Below are 18,830 nucleotides of genomic sequence, written 5' to 3' on the forward strand. Positions count from 1 at the left end.
AAGGAGGCGTCCTTACCGTCTGGTCAGTGAGAGGGGGCAGAACAATCATCCTTTCCATTGTGTTCATTACCACCCGCCAGAGCTCCTTTAGTACACGCTTCAGAACTGTCTTCTCACATACAGTGGCAAAGAGTGTGAGGCTGCAACCCCAGGCAACAGGTGAGGCCAGGGCGAGAGTGTGAGAGCCCCCCTGCCCAAGAGGCTTCTCTGTCTGATGGCCTCTGCTTTGCCCATCCCCACGGGACAGTCCTGAGTGCTGTACTCACTTGCCATCCAGGAAGTCCATGAGAGGCCGGAGCACACTATCTGCATCCTGAGCCACTGAGGCCCGGGCGTTGGGGGATGCATTCCCTGTGCCCCGGACCTGGCCCAGGATGTCGGCCATCTGTCGAACACACTCATCAATCCGCACCTGGAAACTACACATGTGCACACAGTACAGCCCTCTGCTCCCCAAACACACACTGTCCCTGGAACAGCACCAGCTATTTGGTCCTATTCCTGTCTGTTCATGGTGCAGCTCCAGCATGGACAGTCAGCAGGAGTAGAGGGAAGATCCATGCACCTGCAGCTGGAGGGATGGGTGTGGGGCAGGGGCTCTAGGATTGGCCAGGGACCATACCTGGCTCTGAGGGCTGTGTTTTGGGGCCACTGACCTGTTTCCAAACACCATGCTGAGCTCGTCCAGAACTGTATTCAGTTTCACCTGCAGCTCTTTCAGACTGTCTGCAGCTTCAGGGTCCAGCTGTAGCCATAGGAAGTGAGCCTGGCCAGGCTGCTTCTCTCTCTCTCTTCTCCCCTCCCATGCCCCTACTCCTCCCCATTAGAGCCTTACCCCAATGCCTGTCTCAGATTAAGCCAGCCCAGACCCCAACTAAGTCCTGGCTAATACCTAGTAAACAGAGGGTGGAGTTCTATGGCCAGGGAGCTCAGGAATAAAGGGAAAGTACAGTTACTGCAAACCCCAAGACCTACCTCCTTGCCTCCCATGGCCTCAAACATTTTCTCCAGCTGGACCCTCAGCTGCTGCATGTTGTTCATCAGGATGCAGGGCTTTGGGGACAGATGGGGCTGTTCAGTCTTGGCTCCTTTTGGCATAGAACCCATTAGCCTAGGGTCCCTCCCTGGCTCACACTATTCCAAAAGCCACAGGGACTTCACATATTACATATGTCTCTCCCTAAGCACTAAGATCTGGAGTCACTTCAGACAATTCTTGTAGAATGAAGACTCGAAGCAAATGTCTTCATTTTTAAGCTGGATGGTGGGTACCCAGGTATTCATGGTATTATCCTTTATAACTCTTAGAATGTCTTAATTTTTATTTAAAAAAAAGACTAAGAAAAGGTCTAGTTTAGCAGAGGATAATGTATCAAATGGAGACCCAGAGGAACTTTGTCAAGTTCTCATTTGGTGGTATGGATCTCAAGGAAAGCCATGATGGGAATCAGGTCAGAGCATCACCATGACCCTCAACTCTGAGGATAACTTCAAAAGCAAGAAGAATTCAAATGTCCTCCACTCTTTCTCTACGAGTCCCAGGGCTTGACCCTACCAGTTTCTCCTTTGTGCAGTAAGCTGGGAAGTTCTTTGATAAGATGTCTGCATACTCCATCAGCACCTTCCCGATGGTCTGAAAAAAGGAAAGGAGAGGGAACTCAGCTTTTGCCCTAGAGATCTTGCCTGAGGTTGCATTTCTCATCCCAGAACAAGGAAGTAAAGGGGAAATCTCACAGTAAGGGACAAAGCTCCCTCTCAACCACAGAATAGCACTGAGACAGACCTATCTGTCTGCCCCACACACAAGCACAGGAGAATGGGGTAATGCAAGGCTTTACTTGAAGGTCACTGTGGAGAGAGCTTGAGCTCAGGCCTATGACTAGCATGAGTGTGGTGGTGGTAAGGGAGAGGGAGGAGGGAGGATCATGGTCACCTTAGTAAATCTCCTCATGTAGTGGGCAAGGATGGTTGGGTCTGGGCATTCCAGCTTCCGGATGATCTCAAAGCTCTGGTTGAGTTGTGTAAAGACGTCTACCACAGAGCAGGAAAAGAGTGCATGCTCTGATGTCTGCTGGAACTAAAGAAGGCCACACACAGGGTCACCATCTGTAGCTGCTACCTTTTCCCAAGCTTGTAGGGTTCGGAAGCAGGGGTGGCTCAGTGGCCCTCAACAGCTCTCCTATGGACTGCACAGGGCAAGTATAGCCATCCTGGCTGATGCTCAGGAACTTCGGCCAAAAGCTAATTGCTAGGAGACCTGGTCTGGCCCCTGTGCAGCCCAAGCCCCCAACTCACCCCATCCTTCTTATCTCGTTCCAGGGCCCCACGCAGGAATTCCAGGGACACATCCTCATTCTCATCCAGCCATTGAAGCACAAACTGCTCAAACCACCTGCAGCCAGAGCAGGAGAACTAGGAGTTGGAATACTGGCATATGCCATGTGCTTGACAGCTCCACCAGACTGGGATCTTCGGAAAGGCAGGACACAGTTTGACACTTTTCTCTTTCTACAGCAGTAACCAGAACAGGCAGTCCCAAGACTGGCTTGCTGAACTGAATTGAGGATACTAGCCCCACCCACCCAGAGGGCCCCCTTCCCTTCCCTCTGTAGTGCCCACATGATGACTCACGCTGGGTACTCAGGCACCTGCCCCTGGAGGGCAGGCAGATCCCGCACGTATTCATTGTGGAGCCACTTCACCTTGAAGTGCAGGTTCATGTAGTCAGCACTCTTACATAGCCGGTCTTTCTCATGCTCTAGTGGTGAGGAGGGAGGCTGGGTCAGGTCCCGGCAGTAGAGGCCATGGTTCCTGAGCCTTCCCAAGGCAGCAGATCTGGACAGGCAGCTCTATCTGGTGTCTCAAGACAAGGGTGATTCCCAACCTCCTTTTTACAGCCACCTCTCTCCACCAGTGTTCTGCTCAACAACTCTCCAAGAGCCTGGCCCAAATCTTCCTCTAGAAAGACTAAGCCAGACTCCCAGATTAAGCCTGTAAGTCTTCTTGCCCTAGCTGTTAGAAGTACAAAGTGAGGTCACTGGCCTCTGATGAAGAAGAGGAGAAAGGGCTGTGGGTGCTAATGCTGAGAGACTGCCCAGGACTAGACAGGGACAATGGTTTCCAGGCTTTTCTAATCCTAGTAGCTGGGCCATCCCTCAGACAGGCTTAAATGCAGAGATGAGCAGGTGTACATGGCATGAATGGGTCAATGACAACTACACAGAGACAGGGAGAACCACAGTGGGCCCAAGGTGACAGAAGGAACAGTTGAATAGCCATGGTGTAACAGAATCCTGAGGTGAACTGTAGGGCTCCAGAGCACAGTTGAGACATTGAAAGACGGAGTTCTCAGGGAAGTATGCAAATAAGAATAGTCAGTTTGGAAACCATGGAAACATAGCCAGAGAAAGGATCATCATGCTGCAGAAAATGGGACACTTTTATGGACTTGAAAAGTCATCTAGCTGAATCTCCAGAGCCTTCTGGAAAATCTAGGACAAAGATCACTCACAGCTTGCTCAGAGAGTTTGGAGTCTTGGCCACACCCACAGGTTCTTGTCATCCACCCCCGTTATAGTTGAAGCATTAATTTGAATGATAAAAGCCAATTGTGCGCAGGCATACAACCTTTATGCAAAAGCAAGCAAATGAGGGAGAGCACTAAGCAACAGAGAAGGGAAGACCAATGTCCTGGGGACTCTATGCCACGGGTGAAGCTCCTTCAAGTCAAGGCAGAACATCCAGTCTGGGACAGTTGGCCCCTGTGAATCAGTGCAGCAGACACTCAGAGAGGAAACGGAAGCCCAGGATTCAGCCTCAAAGGCTCCGAGTCCCAGGAATTTTATCTCCTGGCACTGCAGGCAGCACCGTTCCAACCTAAAGTTGCATTTGCAGTCTCTTCTATGAAGCAGTGAACAGAAGAGGGAAAAGGTATAAGACTAGAGGCAAAGGGACAATAACCAAAAGTTCTTACCACCCATAAAGCGGACTTTTCGTATACGAATGACAGTGGTTGCTTGTGACAGAGCAGAGATACCAATGAGCAACAAAGAGAGTGAAAAAATCAGAGACATCAGAGACCCTCTCCTACCTCCCCCCACCCCCTGCTGTCCTTGAACCAGTATAAGAAACTAGGAGCATAAACAGGTACCACGAGGAGGGCTTTCCTCCTTCCTGGTCAGTAACCCACCACAAAGGGAGGCAGGACAGGCTAGCCTCATCACACGAGAACTGCCTAACTCTTTCTTTTAGAGACCTTCAAGTTACTATTAATATATTTACATGTAATTCTCACTTTCTTTATCAATCCATATCTATACCCTGGCCCCATGCCCCAATTTCTACATTAACTTCTGTGGTATAAAAACTAAAAGATGAATGCTGAAACTCTGGTCACACTTTTAACTATTCTAGTAAGTCCCACGGAGTCATGCTCCCTGCTTGAGGTTGTTGTTGGGTGGCGGGGAGGGATCTGTCAGAAGGGGCAATCACGTACCCATATCCTCCTGCCCCTGACTTGCACTTTCCTCCTTACATTCATCTTTCATCCTTGGAGAGTTCTTTCAACCTCATGATTTCAACTATCCAGTTTGCCGGTATCTCCCCCAAATCTCTCTTTGGTTCTGGTAATGTCTATATAAGGTTTTGATGGAACATCTCGCTGTGCCTGGCTTTAACTCTAGTCCCCACCTCTCACCATCTTAACATCTCCAGCTAAAGTGGAATACAGTATACCAACTAATCTTACCCTCTTGTTCAATGCTGAACAGCATCTTGAAATCGTCCTTCTTCCTCTTTACTCACATCTAGTTAAATCACCAACCTCTGATTTCACCTCCAAAATGTCTCTGGAATCATTCTGTTTCCTTCTAGCTACACTGTTACCTACCTAGGTCTCATTACCACCATCTCTAACCTAGATTACTACCAGAGCCCCCAGACTGGTCATTCCCCCTCCAATCCATTCTCTACACAGTAGGCAGAGCGAGTGGCCTTTCTACACAATAAATCTGATCCTGTCAATCCCTTGCTTAACATATATCAGTGGCTCCCAATTGCCTCGGGATAGAGTACAAAAGCCTACACATGGCTTACAACCTCCTTCATGGGCTGGCTCTGTCCTACCTCTCCATTCTCATTTCTCACTTATCTCTTCCCCTACCCTCTTAAGTGCTAGTTTACACCAAACTGCTGCTTCCAGTTCTTCAAGCATGCCAGCTCTCTCTAGACCCCATGTCTTGGACATGCCCTACCTTCTTGCATGAAATGTTCTGTCTCCCTTTCTTGTCATTACTACTCTCCCTCCCCACCATCTAAGTCCTAGCATCCTTCAGATTTCAGCTTGTACATCACCTCCTCCAGGAAGCTTTCTCAGGTCCTTAGAGTCTGATACTCCTGTGTGCTCTCAGTACCCTATAATTATTCCTTTTGTGGCATTTATAACTTGTAATGGACAATTTATATGTCTGTTTTCTAGACTGGTCTCTGAGCTTCTCAAGGGCTGGGGCTATGCCTTACTCAACCCTTTGGGGTCCAACAACTAGCACAGCACCTAACACAGAGAAAATACTCAATAAAAACCTGGTAAATGGAATGGGGATTTACTGCAAAGGGGTAGGACGAAACTTTCCATTCCATATTTTAATTGGGAGAGTTGTTACACAGATGTGTTTATTTGTCAACACTCAAACTGTGTTCTCAAAGTGTTTTTATTTTATTGTTTGTAAATTATACCTCACTAACAGCATTTTCAATTTCCCTTTCATAGTCAGAGTCAAAACTGTCCTCCTATCATCCAGGCCCCCAAATGCCTCCCCTTCTCTGGCCCTCCCTATTCTGACAAATCACTAAGTCCTGTAACAACTTCTTTCCAAAGTCTATCAAAGCCCATTCTTCCCTCTCCAGTTCTCTGCTCTAATCCCAGCCCTCTCCCCTCATGCCTAAATTATTACAACAGCCCTTCATCATCTGTGTTCTCTGCTTCTACTCTCCCTATCCCAGCTGCCCCAATTTTCCACTGAGGTAAAATATTATTAAAATAATACTTTGTTCATGTTGCATCTCTGCTCATGAGCCTATAATGGTTTCTTATTGTTCTTGATAACTAAGATTTATTCAGTCCTAAGTGCCAGGCATTATGCTAACCATGTTATATACATCTTAGGTACTTCATCAGCTCCTCTTACAGATGAGAAAATGGGAGCTCACAAAAATTAAGGAGTTTGGTCCAAGGTCATATTGCTAAGCAGGTAGTGAACTTGAGATTTGAAACTAGGTCAACATTGGTTACTTCTCCTAAAGTAGGAGTTTTGTTTTCTGTCTTTTTTTTTTTTTTTTTTTTTGAGACAGAGTCTCACTCTGTTTCCCAGGCTAGAGTGCCATGGCATCAGCCTAGCTCACAGCAACCTCAAACTCCTGGGCTCAAGCAATCCTTCTGCCTCAGCCTCCCGAGTCGCTGGGACTACAGGCATGCGCCACCATGCCCAGCTAATTTTTTTGTATATATTTTTAGTTGTCCAGATAATTTCTTTCTATTTTTTTTTTTTGGTAGAGATGGGGGTCTCGCTCTTGCTCAGGCTGGTCTCGAACTCCTGAGCTCAAATGATCCGCCTGCCTCGGCCTTCCAGAGTGCTAGGATTACAGGCGTGAGCCACCACGCCCGGCCAAAGTAGGAGTTTTCAACCCCTTTGTGTTTGTTTTAAACATTAGCAGAACTTCCCTTTCAAAAGAAATCTCAGCTAGAACCCCATATAAGATTGGTAAATGCAGAGCTGACTTCGCTGACACCAGGTAAAAGGCCTGGAGCCCAGCCCCTGGGTTTCCCCTTTTAATTTAGCTCCTGAGGCACTTCTGTCTGACAACTTCCACTCTACCTCACACTACCCCTCTTGTACAGTTGATTCACTTTTCACAGATATTTTTCTTTTCCCTCAAACCCCCTAGAGATGGAGTTCTTCAAGAAGTGGGACCATACTCCCCATCAGGCTTGCTAAGTACTGCCTGGGGAAAGGGACAGGTGATCTCCTCACTGGCCTGACAGGCTAAGGTGTGGGTTACAGTCCCAGGGTTGACCCAGTGTGGCAGGAGGCAGCCACTGCTCTGGGGCTGTGTCACAGAATGTACCTGTACAGTCTGTGGCTGGCTCAAACTTAACAGAGATCTTCAAGGTTTCTTTCAACCTCAAGATTCACTGATTCTAAATCTCACAAGTTCAAGAGTCTGAGGGTGACCCATTTGCCACTCTACCCAAATACTAGATCCAGACTCTACTTTGTCCTTGCCCCAGACAGCTCCTCTTTCCACATCCACTTTCACAGACTGAGGAGATAGACTAACATATATAAACAGACAGGAGAGGCAGATAGACTAATATAGAAAAACAGACAAGTGAGCACAGATAGGGTACGGATGGGAAGGTCTGATAAGGTCGGGAGTGATATCTCTGTGGACCAGGGTGGGGAATGAGTGAAAGGATAACCTGAATGAACAGGATGGATAATTTGCCTCTGGCCCTGCACTACAGGAGGAGTGAGCGAAGACTCTCTTCCTGGCTTGGTCACCTAATCCAGAGCAGCTTTCAAGGAAAGCCAGGCTAGAAAGTCCCCAGTATGAGAAAACAACTATTATCTTATCTATGGATTTAAGGTTCTCTGATTCTTTTAAAACTGTAAAGTAAGCCACCTGGGAAGACCCATCATGGGCGGAGTTGATCTCTTAGCTGGGAAAGTCTTGAGCAGATACTTGCTCTAAAGATGGAAGGAGGAACCAATATCCACACAGCCTTTTATTTTCATTATTTCCTTTGGCTGTAGCTTTGCCCACCCAAAGCTTCCTGTGGGCTACCCTGCACCATGCCTTTAGTTTCCCACTATTCCATTCACCCAGAACTTGTAGTTATCTGGGAGAGGAAAGGGACAGCAAAGAAGGTGCTCAGGCTAGGAGCCTGGCAGCCCACTAAAGTGGGCAGATCCTTACCCTCCAATGCATATTTCATGTCTTGGGCAAACAGATGCCACATCACTTCTGCGCTGACTTTTCCCACATTCAACTCCTGAGGAAACCTGGATGATGGAATAAACCCCAGTTAGAGAATAAGGCAGGGGCCATTTGATTTGATTAATTTCAAGGCTAAAGTGCCTAGTTCTTGGAGGTCACATTGGAAAGGGGAGAAGCCCAGGGAACAGAGCTAGGCTTAATCTGGAGAAAAGGGGCCCAGGGGCCAGTGGTAGGACAAGTATGGGCAGAAGGGATCCCCCCCTTAGGCAAGGTAGGCCCAGGGGAGACGATGCCCAGAAGGCAAGGAATTGAGGCCCAGAGGAGAAGCTGGAAGACAAGCCCAAGCTAAATAAGCTGGAGAAGAAAGGGCAAGGGTGTGGGTTATAAGAAGGCCCACTTTATTCACAGTGGACAGACACATACACACATGTCTCTGGATCCCCTGGGGCTCCTATGGCGGCAGCCACAGTCCCAGAAGCCTCTAACTCCAGGGAGGCTGGCTCAGTCTGGGCGGGGGCCCCCCATTTTGTTTCCACACTTGTCTCCAGAAACAGTTACCCAGACAGATACAAGGGACAGAGGGACAGATGGACGGACAGGAGGAAGAGGTGGCACTGCAAACATACAGAGACGGGAAAGAAAGAGGTTGTTAGACAGATGGACAGACCAACCACCAAGTAGACAGGACCAAGCAGGGTGATACTCACTGGTTCAGAACAGGTGTGTAGGAATTCTTATCTTCCTCTATGATTGACACAATGAGTGTGATGAGTTTGGGCCAGAAATCCAGGTTCCGAATACTGGGCCCTTGTTCCTCTGGAGGTAGCTCCTGCTTCTTGTTCCAGAGGAGACAGTGAGAGAGAGAGAGAAAGTCAGAGTAGAATGTGGAGAGTGTCTCCAATCTTCCTCTTTCTCTTCCCCCCACAATTCCTCTTCCTCTAGAATCAAGAACCTTTCCTTTCCCAGAGCTTGTCTTCCACAAGACTGGCCCTGTTTTCTGAGAGTGACCATGGGGAGATTCTTGGATACAGAGAGCCCATTCCTGGGAAATTCTCTCCCCAGCTCCAGGGCACTGCTGTGATAAGCTTAGTCAGTCCAGGAAACATAAAGGTGCCCACCCCTCTTCCTCCTTCTCTCAGTTGCTATGGGTAGAGTGACACCCTGGCTGAAGCAAGCAGCCCCTCCAGCCCCACTAAGTAGGCCTAGTTCTATGTGACCCCCACAGGAAGCCCTCCTCTTCCTCCTCTGACTTACCACCACCACCACCACACACAGGCACAGCTCAGCTCTGAGAAGCTCCTTCAATGTCTGCAGGAGCGACTGACCAGAACTAGCATGCATTTTGGCCTAACTTTCAGTAGGATAGGACTTTCCTTGACCCCCTGAACGTCCTTAGGCAGAAGAACTGCATCTAGGAAACATTTGCCTAGCTGGATAACAAAAGGCCTTGCTTGGGAAGAAGCAAGGGAATACATGGTGGATCTCATGAAAAAAGAAGCCACTCTATATTCAGAGCCCAGACAGGACAAGTAAGGGCCACTACAGAGTGGCTGGAATGGACATTACCTCCCACCAAGGCAAAAGCAGGGCTGCCCAGAAAAACAGAGATAGGGCTTTTATGTGGATGTCAAATGTCACTGAAAAGTCTCCACAGTCCTGAATAAGCCTGCATTATTGAGAAGTTACCAGAAACCAGGACAGAATCTACATCCTGTAGATTCTAGCTCCTTAACATCACTTAAATACATCTCTTCCTTTTACTTTTTCTGCCACTATCCTGGCTCAGGCTCTTATCATTCAAGGATCTCCTAACTGGTCTTTCATTTTCAATCTAATCCCTCTTCCTTGTAGCTGTCAGTGATCTTTCTACAAGGAAAATCTCAAAATGTTACTCCTCTGCTTAAAGCCCTTCAATGGCCTTCAAAAAAGTTTAAACTCTGTAGCTTCATACAAAGGTCCTCCAGAATATGACCTCTCTCTCAACCTCATACCTTACCACTTCTCTGGTTGTAGCCATCACACCACTATGCCACTTATTTAGTGCTTATTATGTGCCAGGCACTGTGCTAAGAACTTTACACACATCATCTCATTTAATCCTCACAACAACTCCATTCTGTAGAAATTCTCATCACCTTCATTTATAGGTGAAGAGACTGAAGGACACAAGGTTACATGACTTGCCCAAGGTCACACAGCTATAAATAGTAGAACTAAGATCTGATCCCAGATAGCTGAATCTCAAAGCCTAATGCTGTAATTACCCTAAATTGCTTATACTTCCTTAAATTAACATACTCAAGCATGATTTCTCCACATGTTCTCCTCCTCCCCTCCAACCCCTTTCTTTAGCTAATTCCTACTCCTTCCTCAAAATTCAGATTGAACTTAATCTCTTCTAAGAAGTTTTCCCTGACACCCCAGGTCTGGTCAGATGCCCCTGGGCTTCTAGAGTACCCTCTGTGAACCTCTGGTATAGACAACAACTACAACTACAATAAAATGTAGTAAAAACAAAATAATAAAAACCAATAAATGTAGTAATTTGCCCACATCTCCACCAAAAAATGAGGTCCCCAAAGGCTGAGATGTGTCTTACTCAACTTTACATCTCTAATGCTCTGTTTGTTAAATGAAGGGATGAATGAATGAACCAGTGACTGAAGGTCAGTAGATGGAAATTTAAAAAGATAACATGGGTTTACTCCAGTGCAAATACTGAGTAAGGAGAAAATGCAATTGAGAGAAAGTAAAAAGCAGATAGCAAAATACAAAAGCTAAAGAAAGTCCCTGAATAGTTTATAAGCCCTCTTTCAAAGTCTAGTTCATTCCATGCTGGGGAATAGAGACCAGATATTCAAACAGACACCTGCATAGTTGAAAGATCAAAGCTGAGAACAGTGTCTTCCCCCAACCAGAGAAAATCCATATATGGATGACAGAGGGGCCCAGAATGTACCAAGTGGAACAAAGGCCTCAGAAAAACCTCCTACAGACTTTAGAACCAATAGAAGTTTTATAAACCTTAAAAGGAGGAAGCCTTAAATATATGGCTGGCACAAAAAGTACATTTGGGAGCGAGAAGAGACAGCATGAACAAGATATTAGTCTTTACTAAGATGCTTCTTGGAAGCATTAAAAATTGGATATGTTCACCAAAAGATAAATGTCTAAGAGATTTAGGTTGTCCTCTCATCATTTGCTATCCAAATACTCCTGCCTTTCAAGGTCGATCTCAAATGCCCCTTGTTTTATGTAGCTTTTCCCAATATCTGATCAAGAATGACTTCCTCCTCCTTAGAATGCTTTCAATCTTATCCCTTTTCCAAGGGTCTTCTAACAGACTGCTTTGATTGACGTTATATAAATGCTCATTAGACTACAAACTTACTGAAGGAGCACTGTGCTTTCCTCAGATCTGGCCTAGAATATTCAACATATATTTGCTGGACTAATCGTAATCTACTCTGCAAATTTATGGCCAGCAAGACATTCTTAAGACAGGAACTATAATTGAGTAATTGGAGCCAGAAGGAAGTCCTGGCTTTGAAATGGAGGGTAGAGGGGGAATGATACTATTGGAAGGATCTAGAAAAATGTACTAAGTCATCAGGTATTGGGTTAGGATGCCAGGTGAAGTAGCTCAACTTCATAGAAAGATATGGCAAGTCTTGATAGTCAACTGATGAATAGAACCCAGAAGAACCATGCATTGCTACGAGAAGTAATCAGAGGGAGAAGTTAAACTTCCAAGAGATAGTAGCTGAGAAAGAAAGCTATAGATCTCAGGCAGCCCAGAACTTATGGGAGTCTATATGACTCAGAATAAAAGTAACCTTGGGGGAGAAAAAAGCCTCTGGGGGAGACTGAGAATTCCCCTACTCAACCCACAAACTGTGCATGAATTCAGGTTCATTTTCTTCAGCACCAAAGTAAAACTTATCGTTGCCATTTCTGTTCAACTCAGGTATGTCTCATCTTGTCCAAGGGTCCCTTTCCATCCACACATGTCTCACGTGGCCTAGATGGTCCATACTCCACAACTCACTCACCCACAAGAACATTAAGTAGCCTTTCCTGAGCTCCTTTCCACCAGGACCACCGCAAAGGAAAGCTGAGGCTCCAAAGAGCCACTGATAGCTGGCCCTGCCCGATCCCAAACCTCTTACCAGTTGGTACTGGCGGCTGTATAAGTCATGGCAGTTGTTGAAGATATACTCATATGTAGAGTTCAAACAGGCCTTCACACAATCCTTTACTACCTGGCTGGCTCTTGGAGGGCTTTGCAGTTCTTGTACCTGCCGATTAACAACAGAAATATGGACCCAGGGTCCTGCTCACCTGGGTGGGATATCCTCTTAGCACTCACTCCCCCTCAAACCTACTCTAGATTCCTTCATCCCTCTACAGGTGCCTAGACTTTGCCCCAGTGATGAAACTGCCAGAATAGCTGATGGCGAGAACCTCCAGCCCACCCTCGTTGATCCATGGTCTATGTGCTAAATCAGAAGTAACCCAGGGAAAGGTGTATGGAAATGTAAGCTTAGAGGTGACAGCTCCTGTAGCCTTAGACTCTGCCAAATGATTCTTATTCTCCATGTTCCTGCAGCCAGGTCCCCAGCCCAGCACCACCCCAACCCAGTTCACCCCTTACCTTCATTCTGAAGAAAGTAATGCTGGTCAGCAAATCTACTGTGGATTTTAAGTCCTGAAGCCGCTCAGGACTCCCAGCAGGGAAATTATTCTGTTGTGAATCAAGGAAGTGTAAGAAAGGAACAGAGGAATATGAAAACTTTCCCTGCCAAAAGTGATGAAATCAAAAGCTTCCTTATTACTACCCACTAAGATTTTCTCCAGTTGAGCTGGGCAAAAAAAGCTGTAATGTTACAGTTTCTCACTCTCTTTTCTACTGATGCAGAAAGGCCCTTGCCAAAAGCAGGAGTTAATACTCCCCAGCCCAGAGAGCAATACATCCTCCCCCTAACCCTACTTCACATGCAATGTGTGAGCATCTGTACAAATGAACACAGACACACACACACATTTACACATATGCACACTTTTCTTGAATGAAGATTCTTACACCCAAACAGTGAGTTCTTCAAAAGTTACAATCTAACTGTATATCCTGGAATATAAGTGGAGCCATACTATGGACCAAAGTGAGATCCAGGACCTAGAGTTTCTTTACAGTAAAGCCCAGCAGATGGCAGAGCTCTGAGCAGAACTGCTTTTGGAGTTCCTTAGGAATTGCCCACCATCCTTACTTCATTCCCTTTGGCATGAGTTTTAGGAGGAAGCTGCCATAGAGAGCTGAAGGAAGATGCTGAGCCACTCTTCACTTTAATGATTAGTTTCTTAAACCTGCAAATGGCTACTTATATGCCAAAGATAAGATATACAGTCAACTCTCCATTACTCGTGCAAATGGAGGGCACTCGAAGTGCAGATAATTAAAACTTCACTTCTTTTTGACTTTGAGGTTGTTTTTATACTTACTTTTTAATGTGTGTATATTGCCTGTTCTGGAAATTCACAACACTTTAAAGCAAGTAATGAAGCCATTCTAAGATCTAACTTAGGAGGAACTAAGAAACTGCCCATTGCCTTATCTTGCCCCATCCCAGGTACCCACCCCTCCTACCACACCTATTTCCTCCCTCCATACTAGGAATGGATATGACCTCTGATCCAAATTACTTGCCCAAGCCAAGCTACTCTCTGCACCCCCAGCCAGATTCTCATACCTCCCCTGGAAAATGAGGAAAGTATAGAAAAATGCAAAAAGGAAATGTAGTTAAGTATTTAATTTTTAGAAAGGGTACTTCTGGAAGAGATTATTCTTAGGAAACTCCCTAATGACAATGTCATCAGAGAGTTTAATAGAGTGGCAAGAGAAGGTTTGGAAAGCCATTTGTCTAGAAAAAGCAGCCATAGTTGCTGCTATTTATACACTGCATGGTCCTTGGAGTTAGGAGAGCCACAGGTGTCAGTGGCATTGGCCATTCAGAAGGGTGTGAGGACACAGGCTGATTTCCCCTGCCTTCAATCTTTACAGCCAAGATTGGCCTACAGTCTCCCTAGACTGAGCCTGACATCTATTATCCCACCCCACAGTCATGTCTTCACTCACCCTGTACATAGAGAGGTCGATCCTCAGTGAGTTGTGTAGCTGGTCCAGCAGTTTTACAAATCTCTCTTTCTAAAGGTGAGAGACAAATAATGGGGAAGAAAGAAAGAACCTGTGTCTGAGTCCCCTAAACCACAGCAGAAACAGAACCACCTCTGGGTGAGTAGGAAAGGGTGGGGAGGAGACATCAGGTTGGAGACACATTCTGTCCCATCCCTGCCCATGGGAAGAACAACCAACAATGTAAAGGAAAAATGGGTAGGTGGTCCCTGTTCTATCTTGTTTCAGCTCTGTCTCAAACTAGGGAATCTTCTCACACTGACAAGGGGAAAGGCAAGTCCTTGGTAGAAGAAATAGTTCTTTCTGTACAAGAATCAAGAGGACATGGCCAGTGCATCTCCATCCTTTTGGAACTGTAACTCATCTTACTCAGATAAAAGGAAACTTCAAACACATTCTCCAACTTGCCCTTGAGTATGAGGTCTCCTAACTTACCTTGGGGTAGCTCACAACAGTTATATAGCCACAGCCTAGCAGTGATGATGGGAGGGAAAAATAGTGATGCATTCAAAAGATGATCAGGCAGACATGAGGGGGTCCATCTTTAAACCACATTCCACATAATTTCCCTTAGTGTATACTTTTTTAATGTTAAAATAGCTGATTTTCATAGAAAAGGTATAATTACATGTGGAATCATGTGCCTGTAGGGTGTTACCTTAGCACTCACAACTTATATATTGATTATATCATTAGATATTGATTAAGTCAATATATAACGAGACAAGACAGAATGGAACAAATATTTGATTGGTTTAATCAATTACATTAATTCATCTAAAGAAAGACTATCAATAAAAAAAAGTGATTAGTACCAAAAAACAAGGCTCAGAGGTTCAGTAGATTGGGAAAATATCGGTAATTTTAATCCCAAAATGGTAATCCTTGTGGTGGGTCAGAAATATTTCATCTAGTTTATATCATATTTATGTCAGGTGGCATTCTGAGTAATGACTCAACTTCTCAGTACCTTAACACTAGGAAGGGCACAACCTGGATAGAGAAAAAAGTCCAGACACTAGAAAAGGGATAGGTTCAGGTACACACTGGCATCCGGACTTAGACATCGGTCTCAAATGAACTTAAGTGGTATTAATTTGTCACAGAGAGACTGAAGAGATTAAGAAAGTCCCATCTGTGGACCTGCAAGACTGAAGAACATGGTAACTTGACCATATTGTTGGCCCAGAGAGGTTCTGCCTGAGGCCAGGTGGCACCCTCCCCAAACCATAGTGGTGCTATTCTGCCTTCTCTCGTTTATATGTGTCTGAGGAGAGTCTACATACTCATAAGGAAACAAGGTTCATACATTAAGGTGGCAGCTAACTGAATTTTATGCACATCAATCAACTCTAGAAAAATCAAACTTTATTAGTTAATAACAAATGGGTACATATGTGTTTACATGACACTCACCCCAAAGTTGGAGGCTGCAAAGCGATCAGATGCAGAGACATTGGTAGAAGCAGTTGTGTGGGCATAGTAGGCATTGATGTTGGCCAGTAAGGTGCTCATCACTGCTGGCACACCAGGACACATGTACTTGGATGACAAACATGCAAAGTGCCTGAAAAACACAGCACCCTCAGCCTCAGAGACTCTTCAGGGCTTGCAGCAAAAGCCAAGTAGGAACTCAGTAAAAGTTTGTGGAATAAATGAAGCACGGCCAGGGTAATCGCTGCCCTTTGCTTTTCCAGGGCTGCTTCCTGTGCACAGCTCTAGGGACAGCCTCACTGATGGATGGGCTACCCAGTTTCTCATAGCAGTCAGGAATTCCTGTTAGAGGAGTCTTATTTGACTCCACACATGACTGCTCTCCCTACAGTTTACTGTCCTAACTCCTAGGCCAGTCTAGGTCAGCTAGCCTGTCACAAACACACGTCCATGAGCACATATGTCCTGTCTGCTCAGGCCTGTGATGTCTGGGCAGGTTTGTCCTTGCATCCCCTCCCATGCCTTTTTCCCTTCCTATCTCTGAACTCTGGAATATCTTCTCCATGAGCTACTGACAAAAACACTCCCTTTCTACATATACCCTCTTCACCTTGGGGCATAGGCCCATCCCACCCAGCTCAAAGAGGAAAGTAAGGAATCACTGCATGCTATCCCACTAAGGACCTGTCCACCATGTCAGTGTGCCTTCATCAGCCACCCCAAGGATTAGTAGCCACTTCCCAGAGCCCCAGGGGAGCCTCACGTCATGGCCTGATATATGGACTCGATGCCATAGCGCATAGCAAATTCATCCACAATTTCTTGGGCTGTCTCATCAAAGTACACCTTCCACGCATCGTCTCCTCTAGCCTCAGGGATCCGGACTCCTCCACTGCCCTGAATGTCTGTGAGGTAATGGAAAAGGTTCTGCAGGAGATGGAGCAGAGAAAAGAAAAGGGTTAAAGACATGAAAAACAAAAACAAAACCTGATGGTAAAGCCCAGGAGAATGTGAATAGAATTCCACAGAACTTCTGTCCTTTAGTCACTGCTCAGTTTCTCCTGTGGCCCCAGTAGACTGTTCTCACATTAGTAGAAGAGAACCATATCTGGGTTCAGTCACTTGGGCTGTCCAAGTAGCACACTGAGCCAAGGATAAAATTAAAAACAGGCCCCAGACCTTCAGCTACCTAGCAATCCTACTTATAGCCAAAGGCCCTTCCCAGCACTGCTTTCCCACCCACCACCTACCAAGGGCTGGCTCACCTCATGGAGACACGTATACTGCACATGATACGGGGCTACCTTCTCCTCCCCCTTGATCTCCACGCTGATTTGTAGTCGGATAGCCCCTGAGACGGCTGACTTGTCTGTCCTCTTCTCTAGAAAAGAAAGAAGACCAGGGATTGACACCAATGCAATGAGATAGTATAGGCAGCCCCATCTTGGCTCAGCCCAGGGAAAAGACGGTGCTGACCCAATACGGTGAACTCACTCCAGTGACAACATATTCCTCAAAGACCCCTAAACTGGCTGGGTGAGAGAACAGGCGTGGCCAGGGGGCCAAAAGCATTAAGGATTAAAGAGCCACCTGAACATGAAAAACGTTCAGCCAGCATGAATCCCAGCCACCACCACTCCTCTGTCCCCCATCCCTACCCACAGTCAGTTCTTTGCCAGTAAGACAGGTTCTGTATAGAGGTATGCTCTGAGAATTGAGTGGTGGTTTTAGTAGATTGGAATATTCCCCGGTCCCCTGTCATGCTCTCCCCTTTTCAGTAACCTTCTCTGGTCCAGAGTCCTCACCCAAGTTGTACCAGACGTCCATTTCACCACTTAGTGTCCGAACCTCAATGATGGTTTGGCCAAGGAAATCATCGGACTCTCGCTTTAGCCGCTGTTTTACTCTTGACTTGATGTCATCATCTTCATCCCACACACGTACCTTAATGCGGTCAGAAGAGTTGTGGCACTCGCTGTGAGAGAATTAGGCAGGTTCTGTTAGGGACAGACCCAGTAGCACCTACTCCTATTACTTCTAATTTCCTCCCCAAAACTCCATCAACTGCACTTGAGGCCTCGAATAGGAAGAGAAGGAGTCAGAGGACAGAGATACGAAAGTTCCAAGCCAGTCAGGCTATTCCAGCAAATGGCTCTTCATTCCTGAGCCTGCGTGGCTCTACATACCATTATCCAGTCCTTACTGCCCTAGAACAAAGGGCAGGATGGGAGGAGGAGTAATTAGGGTCAATTCTCACTTCTTATGCAGCTAGCTATACAGCAACACCAGCAGGAAAACATCTAGACGTGCCATGGAGCCCCTGGAAGCAACTACTAACTCCCTCCTCGGAATCTAAGATATAAAGTGAGTAAAGATGCTAGATATGTTCATGGTCGGTCCATCGGGTCACATCTGCTTAGTTTTCTATCTAACGCCGCATCTGCCTAACTATGTGCTTGGTGAACTTCTATCATCCTTTAATATCCCACTGAATTGTCGTCCTTATGGGGTTTGTTTTGGAGAAGGGAGTTTGCCCAGGTCCCCCCTCTTGTGTTCTTCCCCAACAGTTGCCTTCTGGGTCCTGTTGCCTTACCGAAAAGTTATACTCAGCAGAATCTGCTGCTCCTTTCTCTATGTCCTTACAATACCTTTCCATATTCCATTAAAATATTATAACTACTGTTCTACTGAAAAATAATAGACAAATCAATGACCAGCTTCTTGAAGCCAGGGATTGTCTTATTCATTTTTAGATACACAACATCATGTAGAATGTCTTGTACAGAATAGGAGTTTAATAAATTGTTTACTAAAAGTGGGCAATAGGCTGGGCACGGTGGCTCACACCTGTAATTGTAATACTTTAGGAGCCCGAGGAGGGAGAATTGCTTGAGGTCAGGAGTTTGAGACCAGTGTGAGCAACACAGTGAGACCCCGCCTCTACAAAAAAGAGAAAAATTAGCTGGGCATGGTGGCACACGCCTGTAGTCCCACCTATTCAGGAGGCTGAGGCAGGAGGATTGCTTGATCCCAGGAGTTTGAGGCAGTAGTGGGCTATGATCACACCACTGCACTCCAGCCTAGGTAACAGAATGAGACCCTGCCTAAAAAAAAAAAAAAAAAAGAACATCTGCATTCAAGTGTTTATCTTAGCACAATTCATAATTGCAAAGATATGGAACCAACCTAAGTGTCCACCAACTAATGAGTG

General features: G+C 46.0%; 1 protein-coding gene across 10 annotated transcripts in view; it reads right to left on the minus strand.

The window, feature by feature from the left end:
* Positions 1-18,830, minus strand: part of UNC13B (unc-13 homolog B) — a 191,700-nt gene that overhangs the window by 5,803 nt on the left and 167,067 nt on the right. For 6 of the 10 annotated variants that reach the window (XM_045562889.1, XM_045562893.1, XM_045562890.1 and 3 more), the window contains 17 exons: positions 17,425-17,594; positions 16,885-17,000; positions 16,383-16,546; positions 15,602-15,752; positions 14,129-14,197; positions 12,650-12,739; positions 12,165-12,293; positions 8,703-8,830; positions 7,975-8,060; positions 2,632-2,758; positions 2,296-2,392; positions 1,934-2,077; positions 1,556-1,633; positions 976-1,053; positions 657-745; positions 267-419; positions 17-140 (listed from right to left, as the gene is read on the minus strand). In XM_045562889.1, the coding sequence (XP_045418845.1) occupies positions 17-140; positions 267-419; positions 657-745; positions 976-1,053; positions 1,556-1,633; positions 1,934-2,077; positions 2,296-2,392; positions 2,632-2,758; positions 7,975-8,060; positions 8,703-8,830; positions 12,165-12,293; positions 12,650-12,739; positions 14,129-14,197; positions 15,602-15,752; positions 16,383-16,546; positions 16,885-17,000; positions 17,425-17,594 (1,993 nt within the window). The remainder of the gene's footprint in view (positions 1-16; positions 141-266; positions 420-656; positions 746-975; positions 1,054-1,555; positions 1,634-1,933; positions 2,078-2,295; positions 2,393-2,631; positions 2,759-7,974; positions 8,061-8,702; positions 8,831-12,164; positions 12,294-12,649; positions 12,740-14,128; positions 14,198-15,601; positions 15,753-16,382; positions 16,547-16,884; positions 17,001-17,424; positions 17,595-18,830) is intronic. The other 4 variants (XM_045562896.1, XM_045562894.1, XM_045562892.1 and 1 more) reach the window with 1 other exon arrangement.

The sequence above is a fragment of the Lemur catta genome, chromosome 10 (genome assembly GCF_020740605.2).
Source record: "Lemur catta isolate mLemCat1 chromosome 10, mLemCat1.pri, whole genome shotgun sequence".
Taxonomy (NCBI): domain Eukaryota; kingdom Metazoa; phylum Chordata; class Mammalia; order Primates; family Lemuridae; genus Lemur; species Lemur catta.